This window comes from Bidens hawaiensis, unplaced genomic scaffold, assembly GCF_021521415.1.
Source record: "Bidens hawaiensis isolate Kalapana, Puna unplaced genomic scaffold, B.hawaiensis_p1.1 tig00010472_1, whole genome shotgun sequence".
In the NCBI taxonomy this organism is placed as follows: domain Eukaryota; kingdom Viridiplantae; phylum Streptophyta; class Magnoliopsida; order Asterales; family Asteraceae; genus Bidens; species Bidens hawaiensis.
Window position 1 is genome coordinate 780,302 of NW_027491800.1, and position 16,560 is coordinate 796,861.

Sequence of the window (16,560 nt, forward strand, 5' to 3'; positions counted from 1 at the left end):
AAGGCTATAAGTGAGGAATGGTGTTCTCTTACGGGACAGTCTTACCACCTCAACCCCACCCCACCTGAAGCTGTTCCTTCCACCCTAATTTTAGACGGATATAAAAGATCGTGTTTGATATGCAGGATTAGTAGGCAGAATAACCTCTTACACAAGAATCTAATTCTCTCTATATGCACCAAAACTATTCATACGCATCTTTTCTTTCATTCCACTTCCTCTTTCATCCTGCTTTCTCACCATCACCACCACCGCCACGTAACCGCTGCCACCACCACCGTAGCCATTATCATTTTTTCATTTCGGTAACTTTTCTTTATTTTGAGGGATGAGTATTTTTGTCATTTATGCTACATTCTTCAACTTTTTCTATCAACCAAATAACACAAAATAATGAATTGTTTCACTCCTAACGATTAACCAAACTAGACAATAAGATGATACGTAATCATCATTTAATTCCTTTATCCGTTCACTCTCTTATCAAGTTAATTCCATTATCCATTCCGCTCCCCCTAACAACAAAAACCCTCCTCAACAATTTAATTTTATGAACACTTTGAATAATAATAGAGTCTCTATTTTTCCCTACCACAAAAAAACTATCCCAATTTCAAGTATTTTCCTATCCAAAAACACAACTCTCCCAATCCATATATTACCCTCCCTCCCTCCCTCCCTCCCCATTATCTCATCACCACCAGATAATAATATTATTATTATTGGCGCGAGTGAGTATAATGGCGGCCGAATCCGTTACCGCCGCTGCACTCTGCAACTTCTCCGGCACCAATGTCACTCCCTCAAACCGCCGCCACCTGCTCTCACCCTCCGCCTCTCTCCGTCGTCACTGTCCACGTAGCCTTACGTCATCTTTCTTCGTAGCCCAACGGCTCAATCTCAATCCAACCAAATTGACTTCTTCTCGGTTTCCGAAACGGAATCTTTCGGTGTTTGCTATGGCTGCTGAAGGTCTGTTTAGTTATTTCGGATTAGTTTATTATTTGCTGTTTGAATTCATGTTCAATTGAAGGCTTTGATTTTTAATTGGGTGAAAATGAATTTAGTTGGTTCCAATTTCCGTGTTAATTGAATCAAGTTCAGTAAATTGCAACAAAGCCCTAAAATTCTGTTACCTAGAGATAATAGTTCGTGTCTTAGAGGTGTGCACGGGTCGGTTTTCTATTCCAAGTGAAAACTGGAATTTCGGTTTTTGAATTTTAACCAACCGGTCATTTTTGGTCTTTCGGTTTTTGGTTCGAATTCAGTTTTTTGGTTTGTATTGGGCTCAAATCGAACACCAAAATTTTTGTTTTTGAGTTTTTAAAAACCGTTTTTCGGCATTCAGGTTTTCAATTTGGTTCGGTTTTGGGCTCGAACCGAAATCTGAATTTCGGTTTTTGAGTTTTTACTTTTTAGAAACCATTCAGTTTCGGTTTTTGGTTTCAATTTTTTTCATCTTTTTTGGGCTTGAAAATTTTGGAAAAAAAAAGAGTATTGGCAAAAAATAATGAAATTGGGATAAAGAGTTTGGGACTTTGGGTTACACTATGTGTTAAATTATTATAAATAACATAAAATTTCAAGATATAAAATATAAAAAAAAAATGAAATTCTGTGAGTTTGCTTCGGTGCGATTTTAGTTACACGCAATATTGAAACCGAACCAAAAGTTCAGTTTTTTTTAGAAAACATAAAACCAAACAGTTGGTTTTTGTTTCGGTTCGGTTATTTGGTTTGTTTTTTGGGTTTCGGGTCGGGTTTTTTCGGGTTTTATGCAACCCCCTAATTTGTGAACTGCAATAAATGATTGCTGATGTTGAATTATGCAACCTATAATAGTTTGTGATGCTAAATTTGAAGAGAATGTAATATGAAGAAACTAGTAAACTACTTCCATTGTTTACTTGATATCATATTTTTATTTTTATTATTATTCAGATGCAAAACGTGAGGTTCCATTGAAGGACCACCGCAACATCGGCATTATGGCGCACATAGACGCGGGAAAAACCACCACAACCGAGCGTGTGCTATACTACACGGGAAGAAACTACAAAATCGGTGAAGTACACGAGGGTACCGCCACAATGGACTGGATGGAACAAGAACAAGAACGAGGAATCACTATCACATCAGCTGCAACCACCACGTTCTGGAACAAACACCGCATCAACATTATTGATACACCCGGCCACGTGGACTTCACACTTGAAGTGGAACGAGCCCTTCGGGTTCTTGATGGTGCCATTTGTTTGTTTGATAGCGTTGCTGGTGTTGAACCGCAGTCCGAAACGGTGTGGAGACAAGCGGATAAGTATGGTGTGCCGAGAATATGTTTTGTTAATAAAATGGACCGGCTCGGTGCTAACTTCTTTAGAACACGGGATATGATTGTTACAAATTTGGGTGCTAAACCACTCGTGCTTCAACTCCCGATTGGTGCAGAAGATGCGTTCAAAGGAGTTATTGATCTTGTTAGGATGAAAGCGATAGTTTGGTCCGGTGAAGAATTAGGTGCTAAATTTTCATATGAAGACATTCCTTCCGATCTTCAAGAGTTAGCGGAAGAGTATCGAGCTTTAATGCTCGAGACGATTGTTGAATTAGATGACGAGGTTATGGAAGCGTATCTTGAAGGAGTCGAGCCGGATGAAGAAACAGTTAAGAGGTTGGTTAGGAAGGGGACCATCGGGGGCAGTTTTGTCCCTGTTTTATTTGGGTCGGCTTTTAAAAACAAAGGTGTTCAACCGTTGCTCGATGCGGTGGTTGACTATTTACTGTCTCCACTTGACTTGCCACCTATGAAGGGTACTGACCCGGAGAATCCAGAAATTGAAATTGAACGGGTTGCAAATGATGACGAACCGTTTGCTGGGCTGGCGTTTAAGATCATGAACGACCCGTTTGTCGGGTGAAGAAACACTAAGTGACCCCGGCAGATTACGGATAATCTTAGGGTCAAGTAGATGTTTCCCACGAGGGTTAGGTCCGGCAAAGATGGTTATTCTTCTGATGACCTGCAAAACAGACACCGTGAGCTCGTCACTGAGAAGGGGGGGTACCTCTCTGTGACCACCCTCCGGCGTGAGAATCAGACTAGATTGCTCTGAATATAAGTGTATATTAAGAGAAATAGCTAGAGCAGATAAGATACAAGATAATCATACCGTTCCAAAATGTTGGAGTATTTATAGCCGAAGGTAGGTGTCCAAGAAGGTACAGCCAGCTGTATAATATTCCTTTTCTACCAACTGTGGGCTACGCACGTGCCATGCTAGTGGTTGGTGGGTAGGCAGCGGCTGATAGTGACATGGCCGGCTGTGTACTATTCCTTTTCCACCAACTGCAGGCTATGTACGTGCCACGACAAGGGTTGGTGAGTAGGCAGCGGCTGATAGTGACATTAAGTACTAGAGCGTGCTGCTCGTCGTACTGTTGTCAGTGAGCTGTCGCTGCTTTGGTCAGATCTTTTGTCCATACCTTGGCAGGTATAGTACAAAAGATCCTCCAGGAGCGTACGGACTGGCTCATTTGGGCGGGAGTATTCCCGGCTTTGGGCGGGAGTATTCCCGGCTTGCTCATTCCTTCTTCAGGTGACATTACTGAATTATTTAAGAGTTAGTGCCTTGTGCGTGTAGCCTTGCTATTAGTGCGGGTAGTCTTCCCTGATGGCTAGTATCCGCAGCTGCGGGAACAGGCGGGGTACGTCACCATTGGGAGGCTTTTCCTGCGGGAACAGCTTGCGTACTGCGCGTAAGGTCGTCATCTCTCTGAGCGTGGTGGGTCCTGCGGATCCAGTTGGTCTTTGCGCAGACGTCCCTCTTTAAGGTGAGTCTTGCGGGTCCAACTGCGCAGACGTCCCTCTTTGAGGTGAGTCTTGCGGGTCCAACTGGGCTCTGCTGGGACCTACCTCTTCATCGGGTCGCTTACGTTTGTGAGAATATATGCTGGGAAGCTTGCTGCGGGATCGTATGTAGTGAATGCAAATAAAGGAAAGAAAGAAAGAATCGGGAGGTTGCTTGAAATGCACGCGAACAGTCGAGAAGACGTTAAAGTAGCGTTAGCTGGTGATATTGTGGCTCTTGCGGGGTTGAAAGATACCATTACTGGTGAAACTTTATGTGATCCTGAGAAGCCGATTGTGCTTGAAAGAATGGATTTCCCTGATCCCGTTATTAAAGTTGCTATCGAGCCAAAAACCAAAGCCGATGTTGATAAAATGGCTAACGGGTTAATCAAACCTGCACAAGAAGACCCTTTCCATTTCTCACGTGATGAAGAAATTAACCAAACGGTTATCGAAGGAATGGGTGAATTGCATCTTGAGATTATTGTTGATCGGCTCAAGCGGGAATTCAAGGTTCGTTTACTTATTTTTGTTTGCATTATGGCAATTTGCAGCAATAATATTAAATTGCTTTGTTTCGTGTGATTATCAGGTGGAAGCGAATGTAGGTGCACCACAGGTTAACTACCGTGAGAGCATATCCAGGATGTCAGAGGTCAAGTATGTGCACAAGAAACAATCAGGTGGTCAAGGACAGTTTGCAGACATAACCGTGCGGTTCGAGCCACTAGAAGCTGGTAGTGGATACGAGTTCAAGAGTGAGATCAAGGGTGGTGCGGTCCCAAGAGAATACATCCCTGGTGTAATGAAAGGGTTAGAAGAGTCCATGTCTAATGGAGTACTCGCGGGCTTCCCTGTGGTTGACCTTCGTGCAGTGTTGACTGATGGGTCTTACCATGATGTTGACTCAAGCGTACTCGCCTTCCAGCTGGCAGCTAGAGGCGCGTTCCGTGAAGGAGTTAGGAAAGCGGGACCCAAGATTTTGGAACCCGTTATGAGAGTTGAAGTTGTGACACCTGAAGAACATTTGGGAGATGTTATTGGTGATTTAAATTCTAGAAGAGGACAGATTAATAGCTTTGGTGACAAACCTGGTGGCCTCAAGGTATATGTTAAAACTCTTTTTTTTTTTTAACATTATTAATAGGGAAAATACCATAAGAAATTAGCATACGTTTTTTTTTCTTGTAAAAGTCTGTTAACATTATTTTGCACATAAAAAACCAACACTCAGTTTTTTTTTATCATGAAAGTCCCTTAACATGTCAAATTTGAAAAAGAAAATATATATCTGAATATTTATTAATTTTCTAGTTTCTATTAAATGGATTAAATTTATATTTATATAATAATATCTCTCATATATAATATCTTGATAGAAATAACTTCATGATGTAAACTACAACTGTATCTAATTTATTAATAATAATACGATCCGAGTCCATCCCAAGCTTGAGCTTGAATTAACGACTCACAAGCCGTGTTCGAGTTTTGGAAAAAGAGCTCGAAAAGAGCCAAACTCTTGACTCGAGCTTTAGCTATCTTAAGTCAAAACGAGCCACGTTCGAGCATACTTGGACTTGGCTCGTCTCGTATCGTCTCATTTACAAAGTAAAAAAACACAGGTTTGTTCAGATTTAACATGTGGAAGAACTTTGATGTGTAAAAAAATTAAGTGACTTTTATGGAATAGAAAAGAAAGTATGTTGGTTTTTTATGTGCAAAATGTTGGGAAGGGATTTTAGGAGAAAATACAGAAAATGTGTTAGTTTTTTTTAATGGTATATGCCCTTATTAATAGTATATATTTTGTTTTATTAATGGTTTGTGTGTTGGGGTGTAGGTGGTGGATTCGCTTGTGCCGCTAGCCGAAATGTTTCAGTATGTGAGTACATTAAGAGGAATGACAAAAGGTCAAGCGTCTTACACTATGCAACTAGCGAAATTCGATGTGGTACCACAACACATTCAGAACCAGCTTTCTGCAGCTAAAGAAGAAGCAGTTACAGCTTAATTTTGCTTCCTGTAATTCTCTTTTATGTTTGTAATTTTTTTCACTTATGTTTTATAGGACCATATGAAATCAGCCAATTTTTCGTTGAAAGATATACGAAGCAACATGGTTATTTATCCGTTCATAAATTTGTGTTAGTTGTGCTCGTTGATGAATTCTTAGGCAGCTCGCATATATTGGTAGATAAATTGGTAATATTGGCTGGTATGAGATGTGAGTGTTACATAAATGGTATCAGAGGGGATGATTGTTTGTTGCGGTGAATCACACACCCGTGTCTTGTTTAAGATGGTTGGCCAAACTTCATTGCGGATCATGAGTCTAATGCCTTTCTAGCATATTGTATGCAACGATGCATAATGTGTATACTTTTTATGGTGTATAAAGTATCTCCTCCTACGCGGGCGATCTTAGAAGATCCCGCGGCTGATTGACTATTAATGTGTTAGATGATGATGCATGTGTTATTTCTATGTTTTCTGTTACTTCATCTTTGCCTTGCATATTCAGAACTAGCTTTCGGCTGCCAAAGAAGAAGCAGTTACATACTTGTCCCAACACTTACATTAATACAAGTTGCATTATCCGCCCTGAATATTTCGATTTAAATTATGTTGTCATCTCTAATCAAGGAATAATAAACAAATAAACGCAACTAGTATAACCTTGCTCATAACAAACCTAATAGTAAGGATACAAGAAAGGTATGATGGTGATTAAAAGTAAAACTTTATTTTTTAGTAATTTTACTTAATAACCCCTAGATAAATTTTCACAGATGTTGTTTTATATTTTATATGCATTTCATTCTTTCATGAAGGAAAAAAAAAACAAAAAAAACTACATGCGTCAAAATGAACCTCTCCTTGTTACCAGGATGATGTAGAAGCCTCCAAAGCCTGGATGGTACAACGTTCTCCAGCTTTTCATACTTTTGAAGAACCTCCAGCGATCAAAGAGACAAAAACCTCCGTGTGATATAACTTGTGCTTTATTTATTTGAATTGAAATATCACAAATTTGCATTCAATTCGAATAATGATTATTAATTCGAGTCCAATTTAAATTCCAATCGAAACAAAAATCCAAACTCGATTTGAATTTAGAGTCATATTCGAAATGAATTTCGAGTCCATCACAAAGCTTTCATAATAATTACATTAAAATTTATAATAAATAAACTTTATACATCGAATTTTTTATTATTAGTAACAGTTTTAAAAATACTGAATAACAAAACTCATCATTTACGTTTGCTTCAATTTTCAGTGGTTGTCCTATACCTTTATAAATGCCAGAAAACATTCTTTATGTTTAAAATCTCTGAACGTTCGGTAGCGGCGGGTAACGTCTGTCTGATAACTTCCGTCCGTTAGGTTTACTTATGTCCGCCCGGTAATGTATAATATTTTGTAATTAATATGTTTTATTTAAATGACTTTCTACCATATTACCCCCGCCATCATAGCTTCCTATATATAAACCAAGTGAAAAGTAAAACAAACCCTAATCATTTATGTTCTTTTGTTCATTAGAGTCGTTTATGTATATTTGCCCATTAATATTAGTTAGTGTCCATTATTGTTTTGTCCACTAGTGTCTGTGCGCTCGTTTGTCCATTAGTGTTCATTAGGGTTCGTTAGTGTTTGTTTGTCTATTAACGTCCATTTACAATATTAACGAATGGACACAAACAGACGTGAACAAATTTAATTCCTTAATGAACAGACAAAGACACGAATTTTCGTTCGGTAAAGCGTTCGTGAAACATCCGTATGTCCAACAAAACTTACTCTACATTCTTGAGTTTTTTATTTATGGGTTTGGAAAAGAAAGGATAAGAAAATTTTCCTTTTTTCATTCTTGAGTTTTTTCATTAAAAGAAAAGAAAAAGAATGGAAAGAAAAGTTAGGGTTTTTTTCTTCCAAAACTTTCCAGCCAAATATGGCCTGATTCGGAAGGAAAGTTTATAATCATGTATAATATTACTAATTTACACTATTTTTCTCTTTCTATCTAACTTAAGAATGTAATTAACACTTTCTTTTGTCTTCTTTTATTTTAACTCGAGAACGTCTTTTAAATATATAGTTTCTTTTCCTTTCTTCCCCTATCCAATCTTATCATTTCTTTTCTTTTTATTATAAACCTGAGAATACGGTGTTAGCGAAGAAACACAAACAAAGTCTCAGCCCGATTTGATTCGGTCCAACTACAACCCTATATACATATACAAATTGATGGACGGTGACATTAATTTCCATTTAGCCAATCATCATTCACTTTGCTAACAATAGTATAACCAGAAGTCTCCAGAAAGCCCCTCAGTCACCAACGAACTTATAAAATAAAACCCTAATCCCCAAATCAATAATTTTCCAATCACAATCCACCAATGGCCGACGAAGCCAAAGCCAAAGGCAATGCCGCCTTCGCCGCCGGCAACTACACCGCCGCCATCCAACACTTCACCGACGCAATCAACCTCAACCCTACCAACCACGTCCTCTACTCCAACCGCTCCGCCTCACACGCCTCCTTAAATCAATTCTCCGACGCATTAACCGACGCACTCAAAACCGTCGATCTGAAGCCGGACTGGTCCAAAGGCTACTCGCGGCTCGGCGCGGCTCACCACGGCTTGAAGCAATACGACGACGCCGTATTGGCGTATAAGAAAGGTTTGGAAATTGATCCGAGTAATGAGAGTTTGAAATCTGGACTTAAGGATGCTGAGTCGGCACGTGCGGCATCGTCTTCTAGGTCACGTGCGCCGCCGAACAATAGTAATAATAATTTGTTTGGTGATGCGTTTGGGGTGGATATGTGGGCCAAGCTTACGGCGGATACGGCTACGAGAGTGTATATGCAGCAGCCGGATTTTGTTAATATGATGAAGGATTTGCAGCGGAACCCCAACAATTTGAATCTCTATTTGCAGGTATTTTGATTTTTAAAAAGTTTATTGTTTTATATTTAAATTATGCTTTTATACCCATTGTAGTCACTGTTGTGCAACTCGTTAGGCACTAGTCGGGTGGTGGGGGTAGGGATCAGCGATCAGTAGGATTGGAATTTATATGTAATTTTTTGAATATAAAATTAAATATAATAAAATTTTCAAATTTCAAATATATACCAACCTTCATATTAGTTATATATAACTTTGACTGAATACCGAGTAATCGAGAATTAATCGGCAAGTAGTCTGGATTTTTTACAACCACGCCAGTTGTAATTACCTTTTTAAATTATATTAGTTATATACCAATTATAATAAACTCTAAAAAAAAATAAATTTTGAATATAGGCTTTTGTCGGTTTGCCTTCTGTTTCGATGTAGATGTGTGTGTGTGTGTGTATATATATATATATAATGAATATATAAAATGATGTCACATAGGGTTTTCACGGGTTTTCGCAACTCAAATGGGTTTTCATTCTATACATGCCCTATATATATATTTGGTTTTGAAATATACTTATATAGTAGTAATAAGAAAACTCTATAAAAAATAAATTTTGAATTTGTGTTTTGCAGGATCAAAGAGTTATGCAGGCGTTGAGTGTGTTGTTGAATATTAAGATGCAAGCTCATGCTCCTGGAGATGATGTGGAGATGCCGGATTCTCCGTCTAAAGAGAAGAAACGTCCTGCCGATGAAACAGAGCAGGTGAAGGAGAAGAAGTGAGAGCCGGAACCGGAAGCGTCAGTGGAACAGGAGGTGGAATCAGCTATGGTGACTGAGGAGGAGCGAGAGATTAAGGAGAAGAAAGCACAGGCTCAGAAGGAGAAAGAGGCTGGGAATGCTGCTTACAAGAAGAAGAATTTTGAAACGGCTATTGCGCATTATACAAAAGCTATTGAGCTGGATGAAGCAGATATTTCGTTCCTCACAAATAGAGCTGCCGTGTATCTAGAGATGGGAAAGGTATGCACCTGTTTTAAATTTAATTACATTATTCTGAATTTTGTGAGTATGAGAGCTAAAAATTTGAAATTTTGAATACTTGTTAGGGGCGTAATCGAGCCAGGCCGCTCGTGAGCTACTCGAGATCGGCTTGCGAGCCGAAAATATATTTATTTAATAAACGAGCTCGATCTTTGCTTGTCGAGCTCAAGCCGGCTCGCGAGCCTAAGCAAGCCTTTTATTTATATAATTTTTATGTAATATATTTAATAAATTACAATTAAATTATATGCAATAAAATAAAAATATATATGTAAGTAAAATAGGCATATGCATGTAATAAATAAAAACGAGTTTAGCCCAAGCTGTGCTCAATCTTGAAAAACTACTGGCGAGCCGAGCTCGAGCTTTAGAAGTAGAGTTCGAAACAAGCCGAGGCGAAGGTTGAAAAACTACTGACGAACAGAGCTTGAGCCTAGATGAGCTCGGGCTCGGCTTGGCTCGTTTACACCATCAATAGTTGTTATGCCTGTGTATTATCATTATTAGTTTAGCAACTAGTGTAGTTTAGCAGCTACAGGCTTGATGTCTTTAGTTTATCGTTTTTTGGCTTTGAACCTTTATGTTGCACAACTGTAGAAGTAGTAAACCAGGTTTCTATTATTTACAGTATGATGAATGCATAAAAGATTGTGAAAAAGCCGTGGAGAGAGGAAGAGAGCTTCGTTCGGATTACAAGATGGTTGCTAGAGCTTTAACAAGGAAAGGAACTGCATTGGTCAAACTGGCAAAAACCTCTAAAGACTATGAACCTGCAATTGAGACTTTCCAAAAAGCTCTTACAGAGCATCGTAATCCTGATACATTGAAGAAGCTTAATGATGCAGAGAGAGCAAAGAAGGAACTTGAGCAACAAGAATATTATAGCCCTGAACTTGCTGAAAAAGAATGCGAAAAAGGTTTGATTTTTATTTCCAGTGCTTAATTTGCTTTATTTCTTTAATCTTTAACTAGTTGATTTGTTAATCGAATTACAAACAAATTTCAGGAAATGAATACTTCAAAGAGCAGAAATACCCCGAGGCTATTAAGCACTACACAGAAGCTTTGCGAAGGAATCCCAAAGACGCAAAGGTATATTTTTGGTCTCAAGATTCTCATTAATGACTAAAAATTGAAAATATTGTGGGATTAAATCATCTTCTTTCTTAAATATAAGCAATAAGCACATTTTCATGATGGGGATGCAAAGGTATAGTTTTGATCTCAAGATTCTCAATAATGACAAAAAAATGAGAATCTTGTGTGATCAAATCCTCATCTTTGTTAAATATAAGCACATTTTCATGATGGTGATGCAAAGATATAGTTTTGGTCTCAAGATTCTCAACAATGACAAAACCATTGAGAATCTTGTGCGAACGAAGCATCATTTTTTTAAATACACGCATATTTTCATGGTGTTTCGTTTCTTGTTAACAGGCATACAGTAACAGAGCTGCTTCCTACACTAAACTCGGGGCCATGCCAGAAGGTTTGAAGGATGCAGAAAAGTGCATAGAAATTGATCCAAAGTTCTCAAAAGGATACACACGAAAAGGTGCAATCCAGTTTTTCATGAAAGAATTTGACAAAGCTTTAGAGACGTATCAGGAGGGTTTGAAACATGATCCTCAAAACCCCGAGTTGCTTGAAGGCGTGAGAAGGTATAATCACAAATCTTTTTTTTGCTTCACCTAGTTTTTGTAGCGACAGTTAAGCTAATAAAAGGGTAATGTGATTGCCTGTTATTTGCAGCTGTGTTCAACAAATTAACCTAGCTAGTCGTGGGGATTTGACACCCGATGAGCTAAAAGAGAGACAGGTTTGTGGACTGATTCTTTAGGTTCAAATCCTCATCATTTAGCTGCGTAGAACGAATACTAATATTCCTGTAAATTTAACAACATTTACAGGCGAAGGCTATGCAAGATCCCGAGATTCAGAATATTCTAACGGATCCTGTTATGGCACAAGTATGTTTCGTTTCTTTGGTCGTCGTAGTTTGTAAATGTTGTCTTGTAGTTTTTAAAAGTTGTAATATTTTTGTGTTTGGTGAACTTACAGGTTTTGAAAGATCTTCAAGAGAACCCGAAGGCTGCACAGGATCACATGAAGAATCCTTCTGTGATGAACAAGATACAGAAGCTGATTAGTGCTGGGATTGTGCAGATGAGATAAAATGTTTCGTGATTATTCATTTCTTTGGTGGTAGATTAAAACTGATAAAAAGGTTTTGTTTTGTTTTATATTGTTGAGGGATGATTTTCATTTTTAACTTTTGGGACCTCCAAATGTACGTGTTATCATTTTTTTGTTATATTGGATAAGGCTGTACTTGTGTCCACTTCGATGCCCGGGGTTTGTTTTGGTTTATTATGTTAGTATAATTAATAATTAATTTTAAATATTTTTGTTTAAAATATAGTTTTATAAAAATTTGAATGTGTCGTTGCGACGTTATTTTTTATAATCTATGTGCGTAATTTTACCCACAATTGACTTAGCTCAAATATATATCTTACTTTTATATAAAGTTTATTATTTATAGAAAAAAATTCTGTTTGTATACTTGTGGTTTTTTGCTTCCATTCATTTGTATACAAATTCGACTTTGAATACATATTAATTCCAATTGTATGCATTTCAAGTTCCAAATGGAGTTAACTAGACCGTTAAAACCTCCCCCACATGAGGGATATTTTCGTCTATTCAAATAAAATCGCTTATGCTTTAAATCGTTCATTTTTAAAAGAACATAAACGAACATGAATATATTCTTTTTTATAAACGAACAAGAACATGTTCAATTTCAAAACGAACGTACATGAACACAAAATTTTGTTCGATTAGTTCACTAAAAGTTAAATGCACACCTACGAGCATGCTCGTTTTCGTTCAGTTCGTTTACATGCCAACATATAATGTTGTAATTAGGCTAACTCAAAGAAAATAGCAGTAGTTATAGTTTGACAATAGTCACATCGTGTTTACAATATTTAAATGGAACATAATTTATTTGTATAAAAATTGGACGATTCTGATCTAATTTAAACACAATTTGAAAACATGTAAATGTGGTATAATCAAGGTTCACATATTCATGATCAGCAGTTGCTCTTTTGGTCAAACTATTGAAATACTGATCTAATCACCCATTCAAGTATCTACCAAAATGTTAAGTTCAGATTTTTGACTTCAACATAAATGTGACCAATATATTGCAGCAGATTGCGATATATATTGTAGGGAATATATTGTCAGATTTCATGCATAATGTCAGTTTTTTTTATATATTACCTAGCAGAATAAACTGAAAAAATGGAGCAGGCTTACACATTGAACTTTCACTAATAATATACCATTAGGTACCTAAAATCACAATAAACTTTCACTAACAGTAGCATAAAGACATTATCATTTCCATACAATGTATCCTCATTCCCTAATATCATTAAAAATCAAAATTTGTTCATAAGGTTTAATTGTTGTTGTTTGGGAATAATAATAAAAAAACTAAACAATCATTTTTGTAATTGGCTTAAATTTTTGAATTGGTCTGATATGATATTTGGATTTATTTTTTATTTGAATAGACGAAAATGGCCCTCATGTAAGGGAGGTTTTAACGGCATTGGTTTACTCCGTTTGGAACTTGTATACAAATGGATACAATTGGAATTAATATGTGTTCAAAATGTTAAAGGTTTCGAATTTGTATACAAATGGATGGAAGCAACAAACCACAGGTATACAAATAGAATTTTTTTCTTATAAAAATTTATTGGACAATTTGTTTTTATCTACATGCAATGGCTTATTCAAAATTTAGTTTATGTCGGCACATAAATTAGAAAGCATGTCGTAACGGCAGATTCAAATTTATATAAAGCTGGATAATTTAAAATTTAATTAAATATTATTATATATTATTATAATAATAAATAACACTAGCGAGTAGGCGGCTGCTTTTTAATTTTCACGTTAAAAATATGTACGGTCCAACTAGATTACCATGTGTGGCAGTCATTGATTGGTTTAAACTGACTTTTGCCGATTTACATTTGGACAAGTCATACACCATTGGATGAACATTCTTGGAATTGACATGGTTAAAGACTCAAAATGGACATTTTGGTCTTTTCTCATGAATTTAATGTGGAATGTTAACATTTAGAGATTGGAACACACATTATATATCATCCCAAGTATATGTTTAGACATATGTTTAGCCGATTCAAGAAGTTGGGTGTAACACCCCGGCTTTAAGCGGTGAAGAAACACTAACCGGACCCACGACAGATTACTGGTAACCTGGGGGTTGGAGAGATGTTTCCCACGAGGGGTTAGACCCTTGGAAGATGGTTCTTCTGATAACCTGCAAAACAGACACCGTGAGCTCGTCACTGAGAAGGGGGGGGTTCCTCCTTGTGACCACCCTCCGGCGTGAGAATCAGACTAGATTGCTCTTTAAATATAAAAGTATATCAAGAGATTGCTAGAGCAGATATCAGGTATAATATGATGATAATGTAGTAAGATATGATAAGATGAGATGGTCATACCATTTGTGGTATTTATAGCCGAAGGTAGGTTTCCAAAGAGGTATGGCCGGCTGCAACAGTGTTCCTGTTCCACCAACAGTAGCCTACGCACGTGCCCTGCTGGTAGTTGGTGGGTAGGTAGCGGCTGATAGCGACCAGGCCTGCTGTATACTATTCCTGTTCCACCAACTGACGGCTATGCACGTGGTATGGCAGTAGTTGGTGAGTAGGCAGCGGCCAATAGTGACATACAGTGCAGGAGCATGCTGCTCGCCATACTGTTGTCAATAAGCTGTCGTATCTTTAGTCAGATCTTTTTCCCATACCTCGTCAGGTACAGTACAGAAGATCTTCCTGTATCGTACGGACTGGCTTATTTGGGCGGGAGTATTCCCCCTCCCGCCCTTGTGCGGGATAGTTCCCGGCTTCGCTCATTCCTTCAGGTGACACTGAGTGAGTGAGAGCTAAGTGCCTTGTGCGTGTAGCCCTGCTGCGCGGGTGGCCTTCCCTGATGGCTTGTATCCGAGGCTGCGGGGACAGGCGGAGTCCTTCACCATCGGGAGGCATTTCCTGCGGGACCAGCTTGCGTACTGCGCGTAAGGACGTCACGTCTATGAGCATGGTTGGTCCTGCGGATCCAGTTGGTTTCTGCGCAGACGTCCCTCTTCAAGGTGAGTCTTGCGGGTCCAACTAGGCTCTGCTGGGACCTACCTCTTCAAGTCCCCCCAGTCCAATGTTCTTCTCATGAGTGTTTAATAAAGTGAGGTGAACTTTTGGACTTTAAGCAGAGGGTTTTGAAAAGGGTTTTTTTAAGGTTTTCCATGGGGATTCTTCCCGCGGAAGTCCTTGTCACTTGCAGAAATTCCCGAGTTTCCTGCTTGGTCTTTGGGTATGATGCGGGTAGGCTGTAACCTCCTCGCAAGTCAGGAGCGTTGAGTCCCACTTGTGTGGATTCTCCATGAGGTTTTGGTAGTTTTGAACATAGTGATCAATTATGTTAAAACCACCAATTCCATCCTGGAGCATCAAACAACGTAGTTCTCGACGTTCCCGCTATGCGGGGATGTTATTTCCGTTTCCGCAAGCATTGCCCAGAAGATCCTTCTTGGTTTCAATTCCCAGCGGAGCGCTAGGTATGTGAAGGGTTTTGCCTTTACACTGTACCTGCGCTCGTCTTACGGTTACTTTACTTCCAAGGTATTCCTGGCGTCAATTCCCTGCGGGTGCTAGGTATGTGAAGGGTTTTGCCTTTACACTGTACCCGCACCCGTCTTATAGTTACTTGGTTGCCGAGGTACTTGGCTTCAATTCCCTGCGGGTGCTAGGTATGTGAAGGGTTTTGTCTTAACACTGTACCCGCATCCGTCTTACGGTTACTTGTTCGCCAAGGTTTTCTTGGCTTCAATTCCCTGCGGGTGCTAGGTATGTGAAGGGTTTTGCCTTTACACTGTACCCGCATCCGTCTTACGGTTACTTGTTCGCCAAGGTTTTCTTGGCTTCAATTCCCTGCGGGTGCTAGGTATGTGAAGGGTTTTGCCTTTACACTGTACCCGCATCCGTCTTACGGTTACTTGTTCGCCAAGGTAAGGGGGTATTTTCCCGCTTACTTTTTAATATTTTTAAATTTTGAATTTTGAAATTCGAAAGGTTGGTGGAAAGATAGGAACAGTCCAAACCTCTGAAACGTCGTGCGACAGTTTCTTCTGACTGTGTCAGGACGTGCAGGAAGTTATGGTGACGTGACATTATATGGTCATTCCAGACGCTTTTTACGGCGCGTGGGCGCGATTTTTCGGGCGCGTGGCCGCGAAATTACTGGCACACGTCCTGTCAACAGCTGTTGCCAGCCTGCTTTTTGCCACGTGTCATAGTTTCATTGCACCTTCGATTTCTCTCTCCTCCGCATTAAATTCACCGCATTAATTGCGATTAGTATATAAAGGGGGAGAGGCCTCTTTGTAATCCACACTTTCACCTTTCTTCTTCTTCTTAGTGATTTCCGGCAAATACTCCCCTTTTCAGGCAAGCATTTTCCCGAAATCACTTTCTTCTTTCTGCAAAATGTCTTCCCATGATGCTGAAGCTGTAGCCGATGATAGGAGTACTGCTGGCGAGTGCCAGTGTGCTCTACCTGTCGATCAGTACCAGTACATCGTCAGGAAGTTCATGCTTGAGTCTCTTGAGCCTGAGTTTCCTGAATCCC

The 16,560-nt window shown here is 38.9% G+C and overlaps 1 protein-coding gene and 1 pseudogene across 2 annotated transcripts; both read left to right on the forward strand.

Annotated features, from left to right (window-relative positions):
• The first annotated feature begins 740 nt into the window (after window positions 1-740).
• LOC143535450 (elongation factor G-2, chloroplastic-like) lies at window positions 741-5,992 on the forward strand. The gene is made up of 5 exons (XM_077029699.1): window positions 741-972; window positions 1,942-2,910; window positions 3,921-4,363; window positions 4,443-4,955; window positions 5,694-5,992. Exons 1-5 carry the CDS (start codon window positions 741-743, stop codon window positions 5,862-5,864), a joined length of 2,328 nt encoding a protein of 775 aa, XP_076885814.1. The 3' UTR covers window positions 5,865-5,992.
• Window positions 5,993-8,246: 2,254 nt separating this feature from the next.
• Window positions 8,247-12,057, forward strand: LOC143535437 (hsp70-Hsp90 organizing protein 1-like; annotated as a pseudogene). Its single transcript, XR_013135713.1, has 8 exons — window positions 8,247-8,805; window positions 9,406-9,795; window positions 10,445-10,733; window positions 10,823-10,908; window positions 11,257-11,480; window positions 11,572-11,638; window positions 11,730-11,789; window positions 11,881-12,057. The product of XR_013135713.1 is annotated as a hsp70-Hsp90 organizing protein 1-like (transcript).
• The last annotated feature ends 4,503 nt before the right edge of the window (window positions 12,058-16,560 follow it).

What these genes read in the sequence shown, in the direction of transcription:
- LOC143535450 (XM_077029699.1), top strand. Translation starts at nt 741, where the DNA reads ATGGCGGCCGAATCCGTTACCGCCGCTGCACTCTGCAACTTCTCCGGC. An exon ending in GTTTGCTATGGCTGCTGAAG is followed by an intron (nt 973 to 1,941) that starts GTCTGTTTAGTT and finishes ATTATTATTCAG; the next exon opens with ATGCAAAACGTGAGGTTCCA. An exon ending in GATCATGAACGACCCGTTTG is followed by an intron (nt 2,911 to 3,920) that starts TCGGGTGAAGAA and finishes CCTACCTCTTCA; the next exon opens with TCGGGTCGCTTACGTTTGTG.